This window comes from Paroedura picta, chromosome 5, assembly GCF_049243985.1.
Source record: "Paroedura picta isolate Pp20150507F chromosome 5, Ppicta_v3.0, whole genome shotgun sequence".
Lineage (NCBI taxonomy): Eukaryota > Metazoa > Chordata > Lepidosauria > Squamata > Gekkonidae > Paroedura > Paroedura picta.
The window spans coordinates 31,819,643-31,838,438 of NC_135373.1; the positions used below are offsets into that span (position 1 = coordinate 31,819,643).

Genomic DNA, 18,796 nt, shown 5'->3' on the forward strand with positions numbered 1-18,796 from the left:
TTAGCTCAGGCAATGTTCCTACCTGACAGAATTGTGCGTGTTATTAATAGCAGTCACCTGGACTACTTTTCTGTAGGTACTAGATTTGAGATTAACAAAGAGAGGTTGCTTCCACAGTTTTTGATCTGCACTCCCCCCCCCCCCCCCAAAAAAAAAAACCCCTGCAACTTTTTTTTTTTTGGTCATCAGCACAATATTGTTTTGTGGCTCTTCCCCTCCCGTGTTTCCCTAAACCTACTTCGGGGCGAAAGATCCAGAAAAATCATGCTCAAGGCAGGCTTGGCCACAGTATGGGCAAGGAGATGCCAGAAGCCTGCCCCTTGTGGCCAGCAACAGGCACCATTTCTCCTCAAGCCTGCCCCTCCCAGCTCCTTTGGATCCCCTTTAAAAGAAATTCATCATAGGTGTATGGTTATAGTGTTATTACACTACAGTGGAACACCTACTACTGACTTTTTTAAACCAGCAAGGGCTCTGGCGACCCAGGGTGGCAGGTGCAGTGGGAAAGCAGGGAGAACCCCCTCAGACAGGACCATCACTCCCACCTGTGCCTCTGTGTGCACACTGGCAATGCATGCCCAAGTGGGAAATCATCCTCAGATGGAAGCCGCTGGAGACCAGCAGACAGTAGCTTGTATTTCTTATTTAGCCAAAGCTGCTGGCCGATCCCACCCCTATCCCAAAGCATAAGCCCCTCCGTAAAGTGAAGTGCTGCTGCAGCATTGATTGCTTGTAAAGGAATGCTCTCAGGCTCTCACGTTAACTAGATCTGACTGGTAGGCTCAAAAGTGAAATTCCTTTGCTTTTGGAGTTTTGAATCCAGGACACCTGAGTAGCAGAGTGACTCTCTTCCAGCCTCACGTCCTGTTTCCCTGTGCTTCCTGCCATTCAGCAGCTGCTGCGTGTACCTTGGCAAACAAGAAGGTAGACTAAAAAGCATGTTGCTGATCCTGAGATACAAAGGGATTTGTTTTCTCTGACTTAAAGGATTCTATCACAAACCTGGCTTCGATTCTGGCCGGCTCTATGCCTTCTCCAGAGCTTCGCTTGAGAGTGGAAGCCAGACTCCACATTCGATCCACAATCAAATTGCGAAGGCTCTTTACGGTGCTCTGTCACCCCGCGGAGCACCGTTCAACCCACAAAGAACCTCGGAGCAAAAACAACCGGGGAATTAGAAAGGCCGGGCGAAAGAAGAGAGAAGGGCTGCCGGCGAGGCATTGAGGTTCCACAGGCAGTGAGAGATATATTTGTGGACTTCCTTTGCTTCTTTGTAGACATCTGTAGAACAGTTTTTGAAGGTTCGATCTTGTAGGGAAACTCGGCCCCGTCGCTTGGCTGCAGCGCAGTGCGGTCCTGAGCTGGAAAGATGCCCGTGGCGCTCGTACAGTTCGGTTTGCTGCTCCTTTAACTCCCCCTCCCCCGACACACACAGACACACCCAAGCTCTCTCCGCGCTTCAGATCAAAAGGGAAGGGGTGGGCTTCTTGCCTGGCCACGCCTCTTTTGCATACTTCTTTTTCTTGGGCTCATTCACAACTTCGGGATTAAAGACGGCCGGGTTGGGAGCCGGGTTCATGGCGACTGTGGACGGCGCTACCGGAGTCAAGTCCACGTCGGGGGCGAGGTTAGGGTAGGGCATTGGCAGGCCCCCGATGAGCGCTGTGCCGTGGATGCTGTGGGCCTGGGCGCCCGTCTCGTTGTGGGTCGGGGGCAGGCCACCGTACAGCCCTCCGCTGTAGGGAAAGTTCTGCATGCGCCGCGTCATGGACTCGTCCGTGCTCAGGGAGCCTGAGCTGTCCATTCGTTTTTTCTGCGGGCAGAACAAAACGTTCGTTTAAGGGAAATGATGTAACGTCAGAGGCGTACCTGCTTCGACCCACCCAGAAGAGTAAAGCCTGCCTGCAAGGTTGGAAATGGGTGACTTGGCTCTGCCTCAGATTTCTGCGCACGAATTGTCACTTACTCGCCTCCCCTCCTGAAGTCTGGATCAACACCCTTGAAATGCCGTTCCTGGAAAGTCCTCGGTAATGTGCCCCAAAGGATCCAAGCTAATTGACCACCAGCACTACCTGACCCCCAAAGAGGTCTTTTGCCTCTGAGCATGGAGAATCCACCCCCTCCTCACAGTCACTGCACCCCCCTGGCATTCACCTAATCCTGACCTCCCATGCATGTGCCTAATCCCGTTTGAACACCGTGGCCATCATCCTGAGGCAGTAAATTCTGTAAGACAAGGATGCACTGTAAGGACAAGCATTTGGCCTTTCTGTCCTGCATCTCCTGCCACAAACCACACTGAGTTCAAGCAGTCCTGAACCAGCATGGTGTAGATTAGTGGTTAAGAGTGGCAGACTCTAATCTGGAGAGCTGAGTTTGCTTCCTCACTCCTCCTCCACATGGCACCATCTGGACGACCTAGGGCAGTCACAGGCCTCTCAAAACTCTCAGCTCCACCTACCTCACAAAGTACCTATTGTGGGGAAAGGAAGGGAAGAAGATTGCAAGCCGCTTTGAGACTCCATAAGGTAAGAAAAGCGGGGTATAAATACTATCTCTTTGTCCACACCACTAAAGGACTCAGCTGCAAAAACTAGTAAAACCGTACTTTGCCCTTCTGCAGCAGCAGCAAATCTTTCCCTTTCCCTCTATTGAACAAAGCTTTGTTCCTTCCTGTTTTTTTTAAAAAAGGTTATGATGAGACACGTTGCAGGAGGGACTAAAAGGCTGAGTTACACCTAAGGAACTAAAAAGCCCCTTTGGGTGAATTCATCCCTGTGTGGTGCAATGCATTAAGGGGCATATCCCAAGGGCTGATCTTTCCTCTGCATCACAACCAGATCGCTGCTGTTTTACCAGTGTCCACTTCGTAAGAAAGAGCCATCTCTGCAAAATTGGGTCCCCTCCACATCAAAGCTCAATGGAAACACAGACTAAGGATCACAATAGTCCTGCTGCCCTATTAAAATCTTTCCACCCAGTTATATTTTCACTTTTCACACTTGCTCTTTGCAAGGTTCCTTTAGGGAACTGAGGACTTGTTTGCAGTAGTGCAAGAGATTCTTAGAGTACCAACCGCGTTACCACGGTAAACCACAACTTTGCATTAGGGGCAGAAAAGGAAGAGCAGCAGGAACGTTAGTGGGATAGGGGCACAAAATGGAATTTGAGGAGCACTGCTGGTCCGTGGTAAAACTCCAGCTGTGCATGTGAGACAGCCCCAGGTTGGATCTCTGGCATCTCCAATTGAAAAGACCACAGGCAATAAATGCTGGGAAATCACTTTTCCTCCTGAGACCCTGTTTGTCTGAGTGGGCCATTCAGGGCTCAACAAGGGAAGGGCCAGGAACTGAACAGTGGCTGCCAGTGAGCATAGTCAGTACTGAGGAGATGGACCAATGGACTGACACAGTGTAAGGAGGTTTCGGATTCTCTCAAAGGAGAGGTGTACACACAACTGAATTATGCAGCTGAATGGCATTGTAAAATTTTTTAATAACACACAAACCACACCACCACCGTGCTAGAGCAATGCAATCGGCGCTCGCCGACACACAAACACAGACAGACACACACAAACCCCTTTCCTCCCTCACTTCCCACTTCCCTGTCTCTCCTTCCCCAACCTACTTTCCGGTCCCTTCCCCCGCAGACACACAAACACCCACATAAAAAGTCCTCCCCCCTCCCTCCTTACCTCTTCTCCAGGGAAGGCCCTGGCCTCCTCCAGCCTGAAGGGCAGCACCTGAGCCTGTGTTGGCATCGTGGCCTCCGGCCCGGGCCCCAGAGGCCTCCCCACCACCCAGACTGCCTGCTCCCTCCCTCCCTCTCCTCACCTTTGTGGCAGTGCTGCCCTGCCTGGCCTCTGTGCCGCCTGGCAATGTCCCCTGGCCAGGGTTGGCCTACCCGCTATGCTGCCTCGCGACTGTCCAGGCCTCCCCGGGCAACAGCCTGCGCTGCCCCAGCCAGCCACTTACTGTGGTGCCCAACAGCTGCCCCAGCCTCTTCTGGCACACTCCCTGGGCCGGGGCTACAGACATCATGTCTGTATCCATTTTTGTTCCAGGGGCTGCACCAGAAGATGTGTCCAACATCCCCCCCTCCAAAAAAAAAGGTGTTATATCTAAGCAAATGTAGATGGCCCAGGCTACCCAATCTCATCAGACCAGGGTTGGCCTTGGTTGGTACTTGGATGGAACAGCGTTGCTACACAGAGCCAAACTGTGGCCAATCCACCCCTGTTTATTTCATGCCTTGAAACCCCCACAAGGGGTCGCTGTAAATTGGCTGCAACTTGGTGGCACTTTCCCCCACCAAATTAGGATTAGGCTTCACGTCTCAAATTTACACTGATGTAAGGGGGGGGGGAAGAATCCAAACGCAAAGTTCAAATTATCCAGATTCTAAGCCACATCTTGCTCAAACAGTAGCATACCTTCACTGGGACAACTGCAGTCTGTACCATGTTTCTGAAACGCCCAACGGAAGGGTCCACGTCCTCTGTGTGGGCAAAGCACATTAAAGCACAAGAGTTACTCGATAAACTGGGCTATGAAATGTGTTTTCAGCCCCCTGAAGAGTGTTTTAAGGCAAGTGTCAGGAAAGAGCCTCGTGGCGCAGGGTGGTAAGACATGCTGTCTGAAGCTCTGCCCATGAGGCTGGGAGTTCGATCCCAGCAGCCGGCTCAAGGTTGACTCAGCCTTCCATCCTTCTGAGGTTGGTAAAATGAGTACCCAGCTTGCTGGGGGGTAAAACGGTAATGACTGGGGAAGGGAATGGCAAACCACCCTGTATTAAATCTGCCGTGAAAACGCTAGAGGGCGTCACCCCAAGGGTCAGGCATGACTCGGTGCTTGCACAGGGGATACCTTTACCTTTACCAGGAAAAAGAAAGTGTCTTAAAAGTTTATTAAAGGCTCCCCCTCACCCGAGGCAGAGCTGAGCAGCTGCAGAGAAGGTAAGGAACACAGGGAGAGTTGTAGCACGGTAAGGGGATTTCCCCCCTTCTTTTTTCTAGCTGAGGCAGCCCGCGCTCTCTCTCTCTCTCTGGGTTTGTGTGTGGGAGGGAGGGAGGACAACATTTGTGGGTGAGTGGGTGTTTTTGTAGCCTGATAGTGTGTCCTTTGTTGTGTGAAGTATTGTTAAGAGCTTTTCTCTGTTCCTGATTGAGAAAGTGTGTGCTACAGGAGGTGGTAAGCAACAGAGGGATTCCAAGTCCCATGGCCACGTGAGTTAAAGGCTCCTCCTTGCCAGAGAGGCGACCCTTTGGCACAAGCCTCTTGTCCTGTGGTTCTTTGCCTGGGGATGGGAATTCAAGCAATAAATCTGGCCAAATGTTCTCCTGCCCAAATGAAATAATTTTATTTCCTTAAAGACAACCAATTTGTACCTGCTGCAGTAAGAATTTTTAATGCCAAAATTTCACAGCAGATATTATACAGTGTACCTACGTAGATAAAAGCATTCAACGATAATGTTGAAAAAGTCCAGGAAAATTTCTTTTGGCAATTTCTGGCTGTTCCAAAATATGTGTCTTATTCTGTTATTTTCGCTGAACTGGGCCAGCATTTTTTTGGAAACTAAGGCCTGGATTATAACTTTTAAACGTTGGCTTAGAATACATTTTAGAGCAGGGCCGAGCTGCCTAGTTTCTCACCTAAAAAGTGATTCCTAGGGTGCCAACTGGTTCTCTGTTATTGAGTCAAAAATTGCCCAATTTGGATTTTCAGCCGACGTTTTTCTACTCTTGAATGAATCAGCTGTATTATGTGCATGGCGCATGTGCACATGTATGGCCCGGCCACGCATGCGCAATGCACGGGTGCGTATGCACGGAATGTGCGGGCGGGCAGTTGCCCTGCCGGTCCCCAGCCTCAAAAAGGTTGGGGACCACTGCATTAAGTGACTATTCACCTGAAATGACATCCACGGTTGCAAAATGTTTGGAAGTTAAAAAAGTTAGAACTAAGCTCTTTTAGCATATCTTATTGCAATCGTTCTGTTGTTGTTTATATTTATCTCCAGCGGTTTGACTTTTTCTCACCTATGGAATGCCCATAAAGGTAATGAATAACCGAATAATGGAATATCCTGGGGATTTGTCTGGGGATCACCCTAATTAGTTTATCTTGAAGATAAAAGATTCTAGAGTCAAGGAATCTATTTTTGGAAGACACGGATACTCAAAGCCCACAGGAAAACAATCCAAAGGAGAATGGAGGTATTGACTTATGAAGCCTCCCTTCACTGCTGCAACACAAGCCAGAAGGCGTCAAGTGAGGCAGCACTTGGAGCCATTAGAGCTGAAGAACAGAGTTCAGAGGAGATGGAAGCAGCATTGAGGGCAGAGGAAGAACCTAAACTAATTCAAAGATGGAGAGAAGAGGGCATGGAGAGAGGAGCAAATCGCATTTGAAGGAAAATGAAAGTGTTGGTCATCGGCGACTCTCTTCTGAGAGGCATGGAGCGGCATGTGGCTAGGCCTGACCCCCTAGTTAGAGAGGTGTGTGGCTTGCCAGCGGCAAAGATAAAAGAGATTACGGACAGGATGCCAAAATTGATAAAACCTATGGATCTCTACCTGTTTGTGATGGTCCAGGTGGGAATGAACGACAAGGCCATCAACATAATTGCGCGTATGAATATCTTGAGAGGCAGCTGATACAAATGAGGGTACAAGTAAGCTAAATATGAGCAAACAGTGTGATACAGCAGTAAACAAGGCAAATGCAGTCTCAGGCTGTATCAACAGAGGCATCACATCCAAATCACAAGATATCATAGTCCCACTGTATGCTGCATTGGTCTCACTCAAGCTGGAGTACTGTGCGCAGAACAGTTCTGGAGGCCTCTCTTCAAAAAGGAGAGGGCTCAGAAGAGCATGACGAGAATGATCTGGGTTGTGGGGAACAAGCCCTATGAGGAAAGGTTGAGGGACAAGTCTTTAAGGGGCAAGAGAGGGGACAAGTCTTTAAGTATTTCAAAGGTTGTCACTTAGAGCAGGGGTAGTCAACCTGTGGTCCTCCAGATGTTCATGGACTACAATTCCCATGAGCCCCCTCTAGTATTTGCTGGCAGGGGCTCATGGGAATTGTAGTCCATGAACATCTGGAGGACCACAGGGTGACTACCCCTGACTTAGAGGAGGGCAGGGAAATCTCCTGCTGGCAGCAGATATTAGGACCCATAATAATGTCTTTAAATTATGTGTAAAACGATATCTGCTAGATAGCAGGAAAAAAATTCATAGAGTAATTCAGCCGTTGAATTGACAGCCTAAGGAGTTGGTGAGCTCCCCTTCACTGGCAGTCTTCAAGAAGCGGCTGCACAGATAGTTATCCTGTCTGCTCCTACATTGAGGCTGTTCCTACATTGAAGAGGGAGTTGGGCTAGATGGCCTGCATGGCCCCTTCCAATTCTATGATTACCAACATATGACCTATTCGGGAAAACCTGTTTACTGACACCTTCAAAATGGATTCTGATAAACTGCCTGATTCATGCAGACACCATATGACAGTCTCAGTTCAAAGCAGAAGAGGCTCCCCTATTCTCACTGGCTGCAGTGGTTAGGAGTGCGGACTTTTAATCTGGCATGCCGGGTTTGATTCTGCGCTCTCCCACATGCAACCAGCTGGGTGACCTTGGGCTCGCCACAGCACTGAGAAAGCTGTTCTGACTGAGCTGTAATATCAGGGCTCTCTCAGCCTCACCCACCCCACAGGGTGTCTGTTGTGGGGAAAGGAAAGGGAAGGCGACTGTAAGCCACTTTGAGACTCCTTCGGGTAGAGAAAAGCGGCATATAAGAACCAACTCTTCTTCTTCTATTTTTAAAACATCCTCAAGGACACAGAGAGTATCTGGAGCTCTGCAAAAAAGTTGCAGTCCTCAAAGTCCTGCCACCTTCATAATCCTCCTTAATCCTCTTCCCTCTTGCCTTCATGAATATCTGGCCCAACGTGCCGAGCAAATGGTTGGCATGCCACTTCCGGCACACACGTCGAGGACTACAAACTTTTGCTCTGTATCAAACATGACTTCATCTAAGGACCTGCAGGGATAGGAGGAGGAACTCTGACACAAGCTATGTGGCACCTGCCAACACCTTTTCCAGTCCCCACCAAGTGTTTTGAGAAAGTGGGTGGGGCCTAATGGGGCTTGTGCTCAGGCAGTCGCTTTCTGACTGGACACCAGAGATCGAGTTGGCTCTGCAGAATTTCAATCCTCCGCTTTGCCAGCTGCTGCCACCACCACGGCACAGGGGTCTTCACTGTGTGTCTGAAGGCGAGCTGCAGCGGCCATTTTGTGGCTGGCTCCACCTCTCACAGCGGCTGTTTTATGGCGGTCTTTATGTGGCTGCACCCACCACACTGTGCCAGATTTCCAAAGTTCACCCAGAGGATCAAAAAGGTTGGGGACCCCCTGCTTTAGCAGGTGAAGGAACAGGTTCATACAGGTTCATACAGGGATGCTTTTTAGGAAAGACAGGGCTTTGAAGGGTGAGTAGGCAGGCTTGATAGAAAGCTTCATTTATGTCTGACTGTAGTCAATAGCAGGGAGAAGGATCAAGGATGAGACCAAAGTGTTCACCTGGATTGATGATCTCGTCGTCGTCACTGAATGTTACTCTGGAGTTCTTCCGTTTTCGTTTTGGTCTCTGGATATCCAGGTTCCCTTCTTCTATAGTTAGCGTGGAGATCCTCTTGTTGTGGGCGGTGTTAAACTCCGTCAGGTTCTATGGATCCAAAGGATGGACTGTCAGCACACAGCCCCACGTTTGGACATTTAAAGGCTAAGTTCCGTTCTTCCTGAACCCCACAAAAAGAACCCAGGATTAGAACAAAAAGGGCAAAGGCGCTTGCAGTGCTGGGAGGAGGCCAGGAAGCAGCGGGCAGTCGCCTGACCAAATTGTACCCTGGCTTTGCTGAGGGCAAAAGGGCCATCTGTAACTAAACACGGTTGATCTCAGAGTCTGACCATTCCTGTCAATCTTGTGAGAAGTGGCTGTGACTCAGGCAGAAGATGTGTTTCGCATGCAGAAGGCCCCAGGTTCAATCCCTGGCACCTCCACTTAAAAGAATGATCTGGAAGGTGGCATGAAAGCCCTCTACCTGGGACGCTGGAGAGCTATTGCCAATTAAGAGTAGATGATACTGAGCTTTATGGTCAGTATCCAATGGCCTCATTCAGTATATGGCAGCTTCAGTGCAAAGGCCAGATTCAGTATAAGGCAGCTTCATTTAAACGCAGGCTACATGCTGCACGTAAGCATATACAAAATTTTAAAGGCCAAGCTGCTGCTGCATCTTGGCCTAAGGAAATCTTTCCATTTCCTTCTTGAGACAGAGCTGAGAAATAGCATTAGTCAGGCGAGGGCCTGCAGTTCAATTCCCAGCACTTCAGTTAAAGGACTGTATACAATCAGAGAAGATAAAAACACTTGGTATGTTAATAAGAGAGAATGCTCAAAGTTAAGGATGGGTGGGGATGAAACTGGCACAGATTTTACTCCGAAATGGCCCATGTCCAGTTCCTAGCACCGCCAGTGAAAGCCATCTCAGGTAGTGGGAGAAGGGACTTCACTTCCCGAGTCCCCAGAGAACTTTTGCCAATCAGAAGAGACAACATATGAAGTTCTCTGCACCAACCATCTGCCCCTGGGTTAAGGTCCGTTTAGGTACTCACATCTAACTCTGTCTCCTCTTCAGGTAGGCCGAGCAATCCCTTGAGCTCGTCGTCCTCGGTGGTCATTTTCTCATCTCCTTTCACTGCTGGCAGCGTCTGAGGCTTTTCTCTCAGAGTGTAGGCCCGCGTCGAGGCGCCGAATGAGACCGTCGAGTCGATGGGAATCTGCTGCGGCTTGTGAGGTTCCAAACGAATGTGGCCCAAAAACGTGCCATGTGCTGAACGTTTGGGGGAACAAAAAAACAACACCACATGCAGAGAAACCGTTAGCCAGCAACACACTTCTCCAAGCTCCATGGAGAAGTTGATTTACTTGACTTGATGGGGGGGGGGGGGAATTCTTTCGAGCCATTGCAGTCAAAGAGTTGGATGTGAACCTGAGACCCAAGTTTGAGTCCCCCACTCTGCTGCGGAGGTTCCCTGGTTGGTCAAGGGCCCGTAACTCTCTCTCTGTTTAACCTATCTCATAAGGTAGGGTGTTGCAAGGATAAAATGGAGGAGGGCAGAACAGTGTTGGAAGCCCTGCATTGGATCCCCACTGGGAAGGAAAGACTGACATAAAGATCTAAATAAATGTTACTCTCTGTCTTGCTTTAGCACCACTTCAAAGCCATTGCTCTGTATGTAAGGGGCAAGCGCTTAAAGTCATCCACTTTATTCCCCCACCTTAGGCCGTCCTACAGTGTGGTGTTCGTTACTGTGTGTGCCCCACTCCTCCAGGGCAAAGGTGGCCCTCTGATAGGAGAAAAAAAAAAGGACAAGAACAAACAGAAATACGCACAAGCAAATACAGCAGAAGCAACACTTGCTTGGCAGCTTTAAGCCTTGTTAGGCTTTGCGCCTTCCTCTGAAAAGCTGCTTGGTGGTGTTATGAGCCCCCAGCCTGGGAGCTCAAAGGACCTGAAATGTACCCAAATGCAACTGTGGCCCTACTGATAGACACCTACAGGCACCAAGAAGCCTGGAGGAGCTGGGAGATGTTGCAACAACAGTTGCCATGGGGAAGGAAGATGTCACTGGGAAATGAAGCACAGCAGGAGGCTACCTCAAGAGCATCACCGCTCCCTCCAACTCCCATCATCGCTGGCCATGGGAGATGGGATGTGTGTGTTTAAGTTTAAGTGTGTGTTTAAGATATATATTCCCTGTCATGTAAGACGATCATAGTCTGACGAAGGGTGCTTGCACTCGAAAGCTCACGCCTTGAATAAATCTTTGTTGGTCTTAAAGGCGCCACTGGACTCTGATTTTATTGTGCTACTTCAGACCAACACGGCTACTCATTTGAATCTAAGTTTTTTAGGAAGTGAAAGGATGGCCCCTGTGTTTGTTGTTACTTGAACACAAAGAGAAAAGACACCTGCTCTGGTTGGGCCTCACATGTTCAGTTTTGGGCAGTTGAAGAGGGATGTTGACAAACTGGAACGTGTCCAGAGGAGGGCAAACAAAGATGGTGAGGAGTTTGGAGACCAAGACATACGAAGAAAGGTTGGAAGAGCTTGGTCTGTTTAGCCTGGAGAGGAGACGACTGAGAGGGGATCTGATAACCATCTTTAAGTATTTAAAAGGGTGCCATATGGAGGATGGAACAGAGTTGTTCTCTCTTGCCCCAGAGGGACAGACCAGAATGAATGGGATTAAATTCAAAAAAATTCAATCTAAACATCCGGAAGAAGTTCCTGACAGTTAGAGAGGTTTCTTAGTGGAACAGGCTTTCTCGGGAGGTGGTGGGTACTCCATCTTTGGAAATTTTTAAACAGAGGCTGGATAGCCATCTGACGGAGAGGCTGGTTCTGTAGAGGTTCAAGGGGGTGGCAGGTTAGAGTGGATGAGCGATAGGGATGTGAGTGTCCTACATAATGCAGGGGGGTTGGACTAGATGACCCATGAGGTCCCTTCCAACTCTATGATTCTACCCCACCCCAGAGATACAATTTTAACAATCTTCTTTAGTGCTCTACCCCTCTTTAGTAAGTTATTGACCAACTTACTGCTGTTGAGATCTATAAGAAAAACCCTCTTCAGATGTTTGTGGTAGACCAAGGCAGCGTGGACCCGGGAGCAGGACTGGTGATCGATGGTGAAGTCACACAGGTCAGGGTTTCTCCCAAAGAGGTAGTATTTCTTCTCGTCAATTATAAGTTTCTGAAACAAGACATCGGACAGATGGCAATATTATGACTCCTGTGTAGGGGTGTGCATTCAGCATAAACCGAGCAAAAAGGACAAAAACATCTTACTGGTATTTTCTACCAAGCCAAATACAGACCAGAGAATCACAGAATCATAGAGTTGGAAGGGGCCATACAGGCCATCTAGTCCAACCCCTTGCTCAACGCAGGATCAGCCCAAAGCATCCCAAAGAATCTGACATAGGTAAGCCTAAATAAAGCCGATTTTTTTCCAGCTTTTATTCAGGTATGTTCAGATATACTGAAGATCAGATGGAGCAGCAGGAGCTGAGCTCCTAGCCAGGTCTGAATGCAGATGGTAGGGACCTCTCTGCCACATGCAGATGCTGGGGCCAGCATCTCCTTGGAGAAGCCAAGCCAACCCCAAAGTCAGGCTGGGTGTTTTTCTTAAATCAGAATTTTTCTTCTTGGTTCTTTTGGACCCAAAAAATCCTAGATCCCAATACCATACTAGTATTAGGATCCTGGATTTTTCAGAAATATCCAAACAACCCACTCTGAAAAATACCAATTTGTTTTTGAACACCCCTACTTCTCCATTTTTGCTGAAGCCTTGTAAAAACATGGAACCAAAAAGCTGAAAGAACCTGGTACTGGAGGAGAGCAGAGAGAAACTGCATCTGACCCCAGAAGCCTGAGGATGCCCCAAACGGATTAGATGAAGCCGGAAGTGAAATAGAATCCAGCGAGTTTGATGGGTGGAACTATCTGTTTTATAATTTCTGCATTTCAAACCACATATACTAAAGAAGAATGGAAACACTAGTTTAAAAACACCTGCAGGAGCACAAATGAAACAAACAAACAAAAAAACAACCACCCTGCTGTGATGTAGTAAGAGCAATGAAACCTGAGTTCCTATCTCTCCCTAGGCACAATCCTGAAAGAATTGTCAAACCAATTAATTAAGTTCTTCACACCTCACCTCTCTACCCATTGGAGACTCAAGACAGGTTACAGCATTCTCTTTTCCTCCATTGTATCTTCACAACAATCCTATGAGGTAGCTTAGGCTGAGAGGGTATGACTGCCCAACGTGACCCAGTAAGCTTCCATGGCATGGTGGGGTTTTGAACCTGGGTCTCCCAAATCCTGGTCCAACACTCTAACTGCTACACTACAGCTGTTTAGATAAGAATGTTGACAGCTGTTTAGTCTGAGGAAGAGTGCTTGCACTCAAAAGCTCATGCCTTGAATAAATCTTTGTTGGTCTTTAAGGTGCTGCTGGACTCTGGTTTTATTGTGCTACACTACAGCTGTTTCGATAAGGTCCACCTTGGTTCGCATCATACTATTTTAGGTCATGGCAGTGGCAGAATATCAGGCTTTCACTGGAGTCTCGCGGAAAAGCTGTAATGTGAATGTTATGTGAATGTCCGGGCTGTACAAAGAATAGCTATAGGACCACTGTAAATTATGTGTTCAATGGAGACTAAACATCATGGGACCAAATCTAACCCCTTACGAGATTAAATGGCCCTGACTTGTGTGTGACTTACAGGTCACTCCTTCCAACCCAGCCCATCACAATTCACTCTGCCTTCTTCCTTTCATAGCTACAAGGTTTTTTTTTTATTAGCATCTTTTAGGCAAATATTCCCCTCCACCAGGATACCCATTATAACCAAGGCAATGGCATCTTACATTACAGTTTCCAGTATGAAATCAACGGTTAAGGCTGAGCAGCCATGTTGAAGTAGCACAATAAAATCAGTGTCCAGTAGCACCTTTAAGACCAACAAAGATTTATTCAAGTCATGAGCTTAGTGCTTGCACTCAAAAGCTCATGCCTTGAATAAATCTTTGTTGGTCATAAAGGTGTTACTGGATGCTGATTTTATTGTGCATAGGAATGAGCTCTCAACTACTCATAGAAGGCTGTAAGGCTACATATTTGAAACTAAGTCACATTCAAAGGGAAGGGAATAAGAGTTGATGAGCAAAATGATGAAAATTCATTTCCCGCTAGGAAGAGAGAAAGGGACCTCAATGTTTAACAATGGATTTTAAATGAAGGTACAACTAGCGCATTTGCCCCATTCACAAATGCCTCTTACTTCACACATTCCCTAGTGCTGAAGTGTTGTGAACTGAATCTGGAATCTGAAAGACGCCCAGTGGCAAGCAACAAGAATAACCAAGAACAACACCCCATAAAGTCATGACCTCACCTTCAGCTTCTGTCTGCTCACACGGTTCCTATTGGGAAATCATTCAACATGCACCCCTCCTGCTATCACAGCACAAATCCAGCTGTGCAGAGACTAAACACTATGCAAAGAGGATAAGTGGAAGACATAGCTGACCAAGCTTCTAGAAAAGGCTTAGGTATAAGCAGACACACAGGCACCAAAACACTATGCCAGGGGTAGTCAAACTGCGGCCCTCCAGATGTCCACGGATGTCCATGGACTACAATTCCCATGTGGTCCATGGACATCTGGAGGGCCGCAGTTTGACTACCCCTGCACTATGCCTTTAGTATTGCACTCCCTGTGGTGCTGCTTTCAAAATCACAAAGGACAAGAGGGGAGGGGGGAAGAGAGGAACAGATAATCAGGAATGTTTCACAGGTGTCAAAAACCTAAAAGCTTGTCTGTGCCTCTGAGCTATAACCCAGCGTGTTTGTTTGCACACGTGAGCTTTATCACTTCAGGGCTTCATTTAATGTCGCACTTTCTGGACCCAGCCATCACTAGCTACCCCCCCCGGAACTCTAAATGAGCACGGGGGGAAGAGATGGCTTGGTTAGTATCAAGTGCCACTTGACAAACCTGTAGGGGTGAAACTCGTAATTTGTACTCATGAAGCTGCCCTAGATGGAATCCCACCCTTGGTCAATTAGGGCCAGTACTGTCTAATCAGACTGGCAGCTGCTCTCCAGGGTCTCAGGCAAAGGTCTGTCACATCACCTGATCCTTTTTAAACCTGAGGCGATGGGGATTGAACCTGAGACCTTGTACATACCTAGCAGATGCTCTGCCGCTGAGCCATGGCTCTTCCCCAGCTAGAGCTGCCAGTCAGGGTGTGACAGATTTCAAGTTTGCAGTGCTAAAGAGCAGATCTAACTGCTTACGGTCAAAACGGTCAGGCCAGGTGAACAACAGGTGGTGAGGGACTCAAGAAACACTAGCCATCTAAAAGAGTTCTTGCAAGCGTAGAGAAAACATAAACTTAAATCCAACATGGCAACAGGTTTGCCACAGATGCTCTGAGACTGAACCAGCATAAAAAAGGAACACACTCTCTAAATTTTGCTTGTGGGATTTTCTGCTTCAGATGAGTAGCGGAAACTATTAACATTAACAACAGAAGTATATTCCTCTGCATTTATTTTCATACCTCAATTAGTTTGTCTCCTTTGACTACATCCAAGTGTAGCCCTGGTGGAGGTTTTCCTGCCCTAGGTGGGAAAAGAGAAACAAGTTTTGTTTAGGAATGATTAAAAGTAGCCTTTGTAATCCCCATAGCTAAAGTTACTAGGACAACAAAAAAAACCTCTTCTTCCATGGCTGGCAGGTGCATGTAAATTTTAACTTTTGCTTTTCATTATGAGATAAAATAAGAACTGTTCAAGCCCCTCCCCCTACTGTTTGTTTATTTATTCCCTGCCTTTGGATATTCATAGCAGATTACAAAATAAGGCAACATAAGCAATCCAGTAAAAGGTGCTATAGGAGAAGGGTAACAAAATTAGAAAACAATGCAAAAACAAAACAAAACAGCTATAAGACATGACATACTAGAAAGGCTGAAGGCAATGCAGCAAAAGAGGATACATAGAGTACACAGTGCAATCAATCACAATCTTCTTCCCTTATAAAATCACTAATCTGAACTATTCAATTATACTACAGCTCTATTCTGACGTTGGGGGGGGGGGATAACTGGTGTTATAACCATGAAATGCAGAGTTCCAGTGCAAAACAACAGAGCTAGTGCCACAGCTTGACGGAAATGCTACACAAATCATGATATTTGGATGTTGCCACTCATGAGCTAAGCTCTGAGCAAAGTTTAAGAGAGGAATGAAATAATTTCTTGATGGGTACCTTTTGGCAAGAACACCCAGTGGTTTTATTTACTCCTTAGGAAAATGGGAGGGGGAACCTACAGGGCTGTGTCTGCCAGCCTGATAAATATTTCTGTGTTATTCAAGAATTGTGCTAGTCCCTCACACCGCAAACACAATGTTCAGAGAAAATTGCATGTCTTCTTCATTAGGATGATCAAATTTCACTGAAATTTCTGAAGGAGGTCTGACAAATTCTACTTTGTTGTGTTTTCCCATCACTCCTTGCCTGGCTAACAGAACTTAAACTGCATACCAAAGTGGCTTCTGGGAGAGGAGTAACACTTCTAAGACTGTACCCCCTTCCCCCATCTCCTTTTCTAGAGGTAAGCATGTGCTTCCATTGAAAGCAGCTATATGTGGTGGTAAATCCCCTAGGGGAAAAATTCTGATGGTATGATTTTCCATGAACAATTTCCAACCCACATGTTTGTTTACAGTTGTCAGGACTGGAGATCCATCATGCTAGATGGGCTAAATGTGGGATATTAATCCTAGTACTTTTGCATGGTCCAGGCTTCTACAAAAAGTATTTCCCTTATTTTCAAATTTTATTTCAAATTAGCTAACATTATTTAAAAGGTCAGCTTAAGTCAGAAGTGACCTGTCAGCACGTAACACACATGCATTATTTACTAAAATTTAAATCATGGGGGCATTTTGTGAGTGCATCAACTATTAGAGCAACTACATACACTGATGACCTTATGGTGGAAAAAATGCACACAAAGTTGTAGGATGGGGTCACTGTGGTGCCCATCCTAAATCTACACACAAACAGGAAAATGTCACTGCAGATCCAGAGAGCTGCATCCCCCCCCCTGATGTGAATTGCTACCCCAATTTTACTCTTCAAGTCATTCTTGTCCATTACCTTTTCTCCAAGCTATGAGTCACCAGGCCAAACTAACAGTTCAATCCTAAACAGAGTTACATTCACTGACATCACTGTGCCCAAAAGCTGTCACTCTGTTTAGGATTACACCACAAGTATCTCAGGGCAGTTGTGGAGGAGGGAGGAGGAACACTTCCCCAATCCTCACAGGTTGGCTCTAACTCATGTCGGAAACCATCCCCCCCAAAAAACTATACCTAGATGTAATTCTTCAGTCCTAACTAAGGCACAATGTTCTTCTCAGGCTCTTTTGACAAGCAGCATTTATTCTTCCCATACACAACCGCCCTTTTTAAAAACTTCACATAAGGGAGATGCTTTGTGCTCACATGACGCGGCTCTCTCTTAAGCTGCAAGGCACATGCACTTTGCACATACTCGCAGGTACCAGTTCGGTCTGAAGAACATACTCTTCCTAGGCTCAGAGGCACCAGGTGGTAGAAAGAATATCTACTTTCCCATGCGCGGAGAAACTTTTAAACCGACTCCACGTGGGCAAGGGCGCGAGGGGACCGGGAACAAACAGGCCCGGGGGCTCCTGCGCGGCCCACTATCGCTAAGTCCCCTCTTTCCCCCCTCCATCATAGGGGGTTGCAGCAGCTGCACTCCGGCCCTCCCGTCTCCAGGGGATTCCTCTTCCCGCTCCTCCAGAAATCCAGCCCCCTCGGACTCGGCGAGCACCGTCCCCGCTCTCCGCGGCCACACGGCCCCCACCCTCACCAGCTCGGACAGTCAAAGAGAGGGAGGCTCCCGCCGCCACCGGCAGAGTTCGCGTTCGCCGCCATCTTGCGACTGCCCCCATTCAGAGGGCGCGGGGCACGCTGGGAAGCGGGAAGACCCGGCGGTGGGGAGGGAGGAGGGAAGGGGGCGATCCCAGCATGCCCCGCACGGCGGAGGGAAGCGAGGCGGGCCGCGGCACGGCCGGAAAGGCGCGTCGGGGGCGGGGTCAGGAGAGCGCGCCGAAAAGCGCGGGAAAACGCCGAGTTCTTCCCGGCGGTGAGCGGACGGTTGTGACAGGGTCGGCCTGCCGCCATTTTGGCGGCGGCGAGCCAAGTTTGCTACTTTGCTACACGTTTACTCTCCTCTCCGTACTCGTAGGATCCCTACACCGTTGGCTGAGGAAGCTCGCGGGTTGAATACGTCTTGGTTGGTCTTGAATCATAGAGTTGGAAGGGACCTCCTGGGTCATCTAGTCCAGGGGTAGTCAACCTGTGGTCCTCCAGATGTCCATGGACTACAATTCCCATGAGCCCCTGCCAGCTGGTCCAACCCCTTGCACTATGCAGGGCGTTCACAGCCCTATCGCTCGTCCACTGTCACCTGCCACCCCCTTGGACTCCAAAGTCGTCGCGAAAGAGTTTAGGAGGGTTTTTGTCTCTTTCTAAGGTAGGGGTTTCTCCAAGGGGGCGGTGAGTTTATTATTTTGTTTGTTTTATTAGCTGGTCGTATAGGACAGCTGGCTGGCGGCAGTCGGGGGGCGGTGAGGAATTTGGGGCTGTAGAGGGCAGCGGTATGATTCTTCTTGCTGCAGCTGCGTTTTTCTAGCAAGAGAAGTTCCAAGGGGGCTTGCCATTGCCTGCCCCTGGGGCGTAGCTTCCTTGGTGGTCTGACAAGGGCCAGCCCTGCTTGGGTTCCTGAAGGAAATGACAGCTTCAGAAGGCAGGCTGCATGGGATCATGTTCCTGCTGAGCTCCTCTTCAGACTATCACCTCCCCAGGCCCCACTCCAGATCTCCAGGAATTTTTAAACTCAGGGTTGGCAACCCTTCTCCAAAAGTCTCTATCTTTGGGAGGCTGGGAAAGCCTTCTCCTGCTTGCAGGGGGGACCATGAGATCCTCTATTACTTTGTACTCTCTGTTTTTCTTTCTGTCTTTCTCCCCAGTGAGGACCCAAAGTGGCTTTAGAAATTACTTCTGCAAAGAACTTACATATTTTCCCTTGACTAAAAAGAAG

At 48.1% G+C, this 18,796-nt stretch overlaps 1 protein-coding gene and 1 non-coding gene across 3 annotated transcripts; both read right to left on the reverse strand.

Moving 5' to 3' along the window:
• Nucleotides 1–1,224: 1,224 nt before the first annotated feature.
• On the reverse strand, nt 1,225–17,716 carry PPP1R8 (protein phosphatase 1 regulatory subunit 8). Of its 2 annotated transcripts, XM_077337119.1 has the most exons (7): nt 17,564–17,716; nt 15,219–15,279; nt 11,676–11,829; nt 9,685–9,902; nt 8,590–8,734; nt 4,436–4,500; nt 1,225–1,813 (listed from the first exon to the last, which is right to left on the reverse strand). In XM_077337119.1, the coding sequence occupies exons 1-7, from the start codon at nt 17,626–17,628 to the stop codon at nt 1,460–1,462; spliced, it is 1,062 nt and encodes a 353-aa protein (XP_077193234.1). In that variant the 5' UTR covers nt 17,629–17,716; the 3' UTR covers nt 1,225–1,459. The 2 variants fall into 2 exon arrangements, with proteins under 2 accessions (XP_077193234.1, XP_077193235.1); XM_077337120.1 differs by lacking the exons at nt 11,676–11,829; nt 15,219–15,279; nt 17,564–17,716 and adding an exon at nt 10,466–10,624.
• On the reverse strand, nt 14,471–14,640 carry LOC143839215 (small Cajal body-specific RNA 1). The gene has a single exon (XR_013231670.1).
• Nucleotides 17,717–18,796: the final 1,080 nt, after the last annotated feature.

Coding starts and splice junctions, on each gene's coding strand:
- PPP1R8 (XM_077337119.1), bottom strand. CDS start 17,628: ATGGCGGCGAACGCGAACTCTGCCGGTGGCGGCGGGAGCCTCCCTCTC. Junction 4,501..8,589: donor CGACGAGATCATCAATCCAG/GTGAACACTTTG, acceptor TTGCCCACACAG/AGGACGTGGACCCTTCCGTT. Junction 1,814..4,435: donor CTGCAGTTGTCCCAGTGAAG/GTATGCTACTGT, acceptor TTCTGCCCGCAG/AAAAAACGAATGGACAGCTC.